This window comes from Canis lupus, chromosome 15 (assembly GCF_011100685.1).
Source record: "Canis lupus familiaris isolate Mischka breed German Shepherd chromosome 15, alternate assembly UU_Cfam_GSD_1.0, whole genome shotgun sequence".
Taxonomy (NCBI): Eukaryota; Metazoa; Chordata; class Mammalia; order Carnivora; family Canidae; genus Canis; species Canis lupus.
Window position 1 is genome coordinate 30135154 of NC_049236.1, and position 8401 is coordinate 30143554.

At 46.0% G+C, this 8401-nt stretch overlaps 1 protein-coding gene across 1 annotated transcript; it reads left to right on the forward strand.

Moving 5' to 3' along the window:
- Window positions 1–4684: 4684 nt before the first annotated feature.
- On the forward strand, window positions 4685–8046 carry LOC102155235 (the record flags this gene model as incomplete). The annotated part of the gene is given in 4 exon segments (XM_038559167.1): window positions 4685–4918; window positions 4920–6390; window positions 6426–7172; window positions 7175–8046. Coding segments are annotated over 4 exon segments (3291 nt in total), but the record flags the coding sequence as incomplete, so codon positions are not given.
- Between the last annotated feature and the right edge of the window lie 355 nt (window positions 8047–8401).

Consider the following 8401-nt stretch of genomic DNA (forward strand, 5'->3'; position numbering starts at 1 on the left):
ATAGGGTGACTGTTAATCCTGGTTTCATGGTTTCCCCAGGACCATCTAATTTACATCTGGTACATATGTGCTATAGTTATTGATAGCACTTCTTTCACTTGGATGATAAATCATAGTGACATCTTATATATATTGTATATAAGATCTTGTATATATTGTATATGCTCTTAGCCTAGGCAGCCCTGACAATGAAACTACCTTGCAGTACCTCTGACAAATATAAGGAGGATGGGCATGTAGAACAGGGAATAATTCACTTTGGGAGATTAGGGGGAGCAGTGGCAGGATTTCAAAGTGTAAATGCCCAAAGACAGTTAAAATAAAAGACAAACTAAGATGCACAGTCCAGAAACTGGTTTTGCATTCATCTGCATTCTTCTTTTGGAAATGCCAGTTTTTGCCAGGCTCCACATTTTGATTCTGAATATGAGAAGATGAATTGAACAGGAATTCACAACATCCAGCACAATATCCCAGAAGTCCAGACACCATCAAAGGTCAGGAAAATTGGAAAATTTCAAGGAGAATTTTACTAAAAAAGTCCCACACTTCCCTCTACCTAACATTTCAGCCTACTTTGTGCTATTCCCTTTCATAAATATGTGAATCCCACATATTGCATCCCCACTAATTTAGTTACTGCCTGATGTTAATCTAGATGCCCTTCTCCTTTTTGTCCTGGTGTCTGTTAACCTACCCCCCTATGTTCCACCTTTCCATTCCTAAAATCTTTCTCCTAGCTTTTCCATTTGCCCATTTTCTACTGGTGCTTTAGTGCCCCTTAATTTCTAACTTCTCTATGAAATCTTGACAACACCAACAAACTACACTCTGTAGCATATGATCTCAGAGCATTTAATGTCTTTATTGCTAATTTGGTTCTTATTTAATCATATATTTGCATCATGGCATTCATTTTTCTGTGATCCTTTATGTTCCAAAGGTATTTAACTATTTATTTATTTATTTATAGATTTTATTTATTCATGAGAGACACACAGAGAGACAGAGAGAGAGGCAGAGACACAGGCAGAGGGAGAAGCAGGCCCTATGCAGGGAGCCCAATGCAGGACTCGATTCCAGGACCCTAGGAGCACGCCCCGGGCCAAAGGTGGGGCTAAACCACTGAGCCACCCGGGCTACCCTAATCACTCTATTATTTATTTTATACATTTATCTATTCTCCTCAAGGTTATGTGCCATTTGAAAGTGGGGCTGCCATACTTCTCTTGACTTAGTCCAATTCTATATTTCTTAGAAACAAAACAAAAGCACTTTAATGCTTTTTATTTTGATGAGTAAATTCAAATCCTAACACTATTATGAATGCACTTTCAGAATATTACTTTAAATTTTACTACAAACTATGTCAATTGTATCCCGTACCAAGCTTAAATCATACTAACATAATATGGAGAGGATCTGGTGTTTTGAAGACAGCTGACATAAAATGTGAGCCCTTTCCCTGGTTTCAAAGACATTTTTTAATGGATATATAATAGTTCATGTAAACTTAAAAATCATATTTATTTAGCCTTCTATTAAATGCCACATAGTATGGTTTAATGAGTAAACAAAATATGCAGCTTCCAAATTTAAAGCTATGTATTTCATCAGATTAACAAGGATACAGACTGATTCACATTTCCAAGGTGACAATGACGCTGAGTTCAGGGTGTGATTTACCTTTCCTATTCCTTGTGAATAAATCAATGAAGTTTAATTATTTAATCATTGACCAATTGCAAGATCTTTGACTCTGTCCTGAGTCTGCCACCACCACAAGTGCAGTTACCTATAGCAGCTTCATGAGTTGCTAAACAGAAAATGGCACCTCTTTATAATGACAAAGGAAGTGTGAAAAGGGATTGCTTCTAGTTTTATAGAGAAAGATGAGTGGTTACAATGAATTGAAGAGTAGAATTTGGACCACGATATGTATGAGACATATGATTGAGAAAATTATTATAATGAGATTTCACTGAATTTCAAAGTTACCTCTCAAATTCTGAATGCAGGTGTCTTGCCACAGCTTTTAATCTAAGCATCAGAATATACACTGTGTCATGGGAGCCAGCCAGTATAGGCTGATCAAGAAGTTAACCTTCTTAAACCTCACCAATAGCAACTTCCTAAGAGTAGGTGTAATTTACCGGACACCCATCCATCTTTACCTTCAGAAACAGGAGTAACGTTCTATTTTTAATTTGTGCTCAGTTTTTATGTAAAAAAGCCTGTGCAAATAGCTAGAAATTAAATGAGTAGAAATCTATCCTTGAAATTCAAATAGTGGCATGGGAAAATATTTTTACTGTAGTACATACATCTCTGATGTCTTCAGGGTAAATTGAATAGTATTTTACCAACTAAGATCAAACAATCTGTAATTACCACCCAGAGGCATAAAGTAGAATTGTAGCAAGTAGAGGCAGCATTAGGTTGCATCACATAGGCAGGCACTATTCTGGTATATGCCCAGGCATTTCTGTGGGGAGCTCACATAGGTTTACCAGTCCATCCCAGTAGGCATTATATGGCAAGGTCTTAGTTGCCTTTCTCTGCCATGTCCGAGTTTGCTTCTTGTTTTACATTTGAGGCTTTCAACAACCTTCAAGTAACTTGAAAGCATAACTAGGGAGCTCTGGTTAATTGAAATGCCGAGGTTTCTGGGTTATTTTTTTTTCTTTACACCTTTTTATTTTTATTTTTTTAAATGAATTATGTTTTTTTTAAAGATAGATTTATTTATTTATTTATTTATTTATTTATTTATTTATTTATGATAGACACAGAGAGAGGGAGAGAGAGAGAGAGAGAGAGAGAGAGAGAGGCAGAGACACAGGCAGAGGGAGAAGCAGGCTCCATGCAGGGAGCCCGACGAGGCACTCAATCCTGGGACTCCAGGATCACGCCCTGGGCCAAAGGCAGGCGCCAAACTGCTGAGCCACCCAGGGATCCCTCTTTACACCTTTTTATAAAATACTTCTAAAATCTGTCGATCCATTATCTATATTAGTAATTGCAGTATCCTGAATGCACATGAATCTTCTTGGTGTAATTCTTATGGTCTGAAACTTTTATTCCAAATATAAACTATCAAAATATCTTGATTCCTTGCTGGTTAAAATACAAGTCTTATACCCTGAGGCAGGATCTGACTCCAGCCTGAATTTCCTGTGACTCTCCACCTCAGGCCCTAAACTCCAGCCTTACAAAATTATCTTCAATTCCTGAGCATCCAGTGTCTTTCACATCTTGTGACTGTTGTGCCCAAGATCGCGAATCCGAGAAACCTCCAAGGAACCAACCCGGATGCAATCACACGAGGGTTTATTACAAGCTCAAGCCTGGGTCCAAGTATACCCGACGCAGCAGAGCAGGGACTTGGACCCAGGCTCCAGCTTGTAATAAACCCTCGTGTGATTGCATCGGTGTCGGCTCCTTGGAGGTTTCTCGGATTCCCGATCTTGGGCACAACATTTGGGGGCTTGTCCGGGATCCAAGAAACCTCCAGGACCCCATCCAGAGGGTTTCACGCGTGGTAAGTGCACTCAATTTTTTCCACCTTTGGTGCGCATATTTTCTGAGAGCTCTAAACTGTACTGTACCTGTAGGAATTCCAATCTGTATTGGGTCGACATTGGCTTAGGCGGACGCGCTGGCCGGCCAACGACTGGGAGTCTTGAGGAGACGTCCCTTGCCCCTGCCTGGAGGACGGGGTCCTCATCTGTAAGGAGGACAGAGGTCTTCATCTGTATAGAGGACGGGGTCCTCGTCTGTAAGGAGGGCCGGCTGCCAGCCCTTCAGGTTACCTTCTGTTTTGTCTCCGCGGCCGCTCGGAACGTTTGTCTGTTACGCTATTCTTGTTAACTGTTTGCACATTTGTCTGTGTTACTATGTCCTTGCTAACTGTTTGTGCATTTGTCTGTGTTGTTGTGTCCTTGTTAATCGTCTTTACTGTCTGTGTCTCGGTGTGGATTGGGGACATAATGGGGGAGACAGAAACCACTCCCCTATCTCTTATGCTCTCTCACTTCTCAGATATTAGGGAAAGAGCTCGTATTCTGAGCATAGACATACAGAGAGAGAGATTCCAAATTTATTGCATATCAGAATGGCCAACCCTTGAAGTGGGATGGCCCCAGGAAGGAACTTTTCACCTACCTATTATCTTACAGGTTAAGACCGTGGTCTTCAGGGAGGAACCCGACGGCCACTCTGACCAGGTTCCCTACATCCTGATCTGGCAGAACATGATGGAGAATCCTCCCCCTTGGCTAAAACCATTTTTACCCCCCAAAGCAGGACCCACGGAGATTCTAGCCCTGCAGAAAGCCAAAAAGGAGACCAACTCTATGCCCAAAGCACCCCTTTGTCCGGTCTTCCAGGATTCCTCCCCGGAGGACCTGATTCTCCCGCCGCCCTACTGGGCATCCCTCCCCGCTTCCGCCCCTCCATTGGAGGCATCGGGGGGCTGCAGAAGGGGTGCCACCCCTTCCTGACGAGGGAGTCCCTGTGCGCGGGCCAGCAGCGGGGACATGCGGTTGGACCCACCGGATGGCCCCACCTCCGAATGCGGGACCACCGACTCCACCGCCCTTCCTCTCCGCGCCATGGGGCCCCCCAATGAGACTGGTGAACAGCTAATGTTATATTGGCCGTTCTCCACCAGTGATTTATATAATTGGAAACCCAAAATGCAAAATTCTCTGATAACCTGAGAGATCTAATCGGGCTTTTAGATACTGTTCTCTTTACCCACCAGCCTACTTGGGATGACTGCCAACAGCTCTTGCAGGTTCTCTTCACCACCGAGGAAAGAGAACGAATTCAGGTGGAAGCCTGGAAGTCTGTCCTGGGAGAGGATAGACAGCCGACTCAAAACCCAGACCTCATAAATGCTGCCTTCCCTTTATCCATAGGGATATCCATGTAGTCCCATCTGGGACTACAACTCAGCTGAAGGTAAGGAGAGACTCCGGGTCTACCACCAGACTCTAGGGGCAGGTCTCAAGGCTGCCGTGCACAAGCCTACCAATCTGGCCAAGGTCTATGATATGAGGCAGGGTAAGGATGGGAGTCCAGCAGCCTTCTTAGAGAGAATCATAGAGGCTTTTAGACAGTACACCCCTATGAATCCAGAAGCCCCGGAAACAAAGGCTGCAATTATCATGGCTTTTGTTAACCAGGCCGCTCTGGATATTAAAAAGAAATTACAAAGAGTAGAGAGACTGGGAGAAAAGAGCTTGCAGGCCTTAGCGATAGAGGCAGAACGAGTCTATAATAATAGAGAAAGTCCAGAAGAACAACAAACCAAACTAAGTGACCGGCAGACCCGAAACCTGGCCAAGATCCTGCTGGCCACAACCATGGACGACCCACAGGAAAGACGAAGGCACCTCAAGAAGCTGGCTTCAGGGACCGATAAGGAGGATGGCCCTGGTCCCCGTCGGGAGTGCCCTAAGCTGAACAAAAACCAATGCACTTATTGCAAAGAGGAGGGCCATTGGGTGAAAAGCTGCCCTAACAAAAGATCTAAGGCCTCTGCCAAGATCTTAGAAATGGAGGACCTGGACGATTAGAGAAGTCAGGGTTCGGCACCCCTCCCCGAGCCCAGGGTAACTCTTAAAGTGGAAGGGCAACCTGTTGAATTCATAGTGGACACTGGGGCACAACATTCGGTTTTATTACAACCCCAAGGAAAATTGGCAAACAAAACTTCATGGGTGCAAGGGGCCACGGGCACCAAACAATACTCATGGACTACCCGAAGAACTGTGGATCTCGGCACGGGCCAGGTATCCCACTCCTTCATGATCATCCCTGAGTGTCCCTACCCCTTGTTAGGTCGGGATTTGCTCACCAAGATGGGGGCACAAATTTGCTTCCACCTCGAAGGGGCAAAACTCCTAAACAAGAAGGGGCACCCAATTCAGGTGCTTGTCCTGAGTTTAGAAGACGAATATCGTCTCCACCAAATGCCCTCAGTGCCAATGACTGACATTGACCATTGGCTGCGGGAATTTCCCCAAGCGTGGGCAGAAACTGGGGGAATTGGGCTGGCCCAGCATCGGCCAGCCATATACATAGAACTAAAGCGGGGGGCAGACCTTGTCAGGGTCCGCCAATACCCCATGCCTCTAGTAGCACGAAAGGGAATCACACCCTACATAGGGCGACTACTGGACTCGGGCATATTAAGGCCCTGCCAATCGGCATGGAACACTCCCTTGCTGCCAGTTCAGAAACTGCACTCTAACGATTACAGGCCAGTCCAGGACTTGAGGGAAATCAACCAGCGAGTAGAAGATATGCACCCTATGGTCCCAAACCCATACACCCTCCTCTCCACCCTGCCTCCAGACAAAACTTGGTATACAATATTAGATTTAAAAGATGCCTTTAAAAAATAATAATAATAATAATAAAAGATGCCTTTTTCAGCCTGCCTTTAGCACCCAGGAGCCAAGACCTCTTCGCTTTTGAATGAACGGACCCTGAGAAAGGCATCAGTGGCCAGCTCACCTGGACTCGACTACCACAAGGATTCAAAAATTCACCGACCATCTTCGATGAGGCCTTACACAAAGACTTGGGTGAGTTCCGTTCCGAGCACCCACATTTAACTTTATTACAATATGTAGATGATAACCTGTTGGTGGTGAAGGACCAGGACACATGCCTGCGAGGCACCAGGGACTTGCTCCAGACCATAGCAGCCCTAGGATACCGGGCCTCAGCTAAAAAAGCCCAGATGTGCAGAACAGAGGTGAGCTACCTTGGGTACAAATTAAAAGATGGACAAAGATGGTTGACAGATGCACGGAAGGAAACCGTCTTAAGAATCCCACAGCCGCAAACCGTCCGCCAGGTGCACAGAATCAGAACTGATCTCCAGGACCAGCCACTGCTGAATGCGGACGCCACCTGGTACACGGACGGCAGCAGTTTTGTCCAAGAAGGACTCAGATATGCAGGGGCAGCCGTAACCACGGAGACGGAGACTGTCTGGGCAGAGCCACTGGCAGCTGGAATGTCGGCTCAACGGGCAGAACTGATCGCACTGGCCAAGGTGCTGACCATGGGGGAAGATAAACGAATCAACATCTACACCAACAGCAGGTACGCCTTTGCCACCGCTCACGTACATGGAGCCCTTTACAGGGAGAGAGGGCTCTGACAGCAGAGGGAAAGAGTGTTAAAAACAAAACGGAGATTCTTGAACTCCTGAGGGCCTTCTGGCTGCCCAAGACCCTAGCCATCATCCATTGTCCAGGGCACCAAAAGGCAGACACGCCAGTAGCCAGAGGAAACTGGCTAGCCGATATAAAAGCAAAAGAGGTGGCCCTTCTGGTGACCCAGGTCTTAGCTACCATGCTACCTGATCCGGGGGCACCGACCCTGCCTGACACCCCCAATTATACTGATGCTGATTTACACTGGATCAAACGCTTGCCTGTGACCCAGTGCTTGTGTGGCTGGTGGAGGGCCACAGACTCCAGCATCATCTTGCCAGAGAAACTAGGACGGCGAGTCCTATCCAAAATGCATCGGAGTACTCACATGGGAACAAGGAAGATGGAAGACCTCATACGACATGCAAAGATCATCATTATAGACTCTCGAGCAAAGATCGAACAGATTGTGGCCAGCTGCCGCGCATGCCAATTAACAAATGCCTCCGCCCATGGATCTAACCCAGGTACCCGGCTCCGAGGGGACTGCCCAGGAGCCTCCTGGGAAGTGGCCTTCACTGAGGTGAAACCTGGAAAATACAGGTATAGATATTTACTAGTGTTTGTAGATACTTTTTCAGGATGGACAGAGGCATTTGCCACCAAACATGAAACGGCACAGATCGTGACCAAGAAACTGCTGGAAGACATCGTACCGAGGTATGGTTTTCCCGTTAGAATTGGGTCAGACAACGGCCCAGGATTCGTATCTAAGGTAACACAGGGAGTGGCACTAGTACTTGGGGCAGATTGGAAATTACATACATTGTGCATATAGGCCCCAGAGCTCAGGACAGGTAGAGAGGATGAACAGAACATTAAAGGAGACCTTAACTAAATTAGCCCTGGAGACTGGCGGGGACTGGGTGACTCTCCTCCCCTTCACCCTATATAGGGTGAGGAACTCCCCATATAAGATGGGACTGACTCCCTATGAAATCATGTTCAGTCTTCCTCCACCTGTTATCCCCAATTTAAAACCTGAGGTGCTTGCTGAATTTGATGATCACCAACTTCTTTTCTCCCTCCAAATATTACAACAAACCCATGAGCAGGTGTGGTCTAAGCTGAGGGCCCTCTACGAGACTGGGCCACCCCCGGACCCCCATCGATATCGGCCAGGTGACTGGGTGTACGTGCAGAGATACCAACACCAGACACTTCAA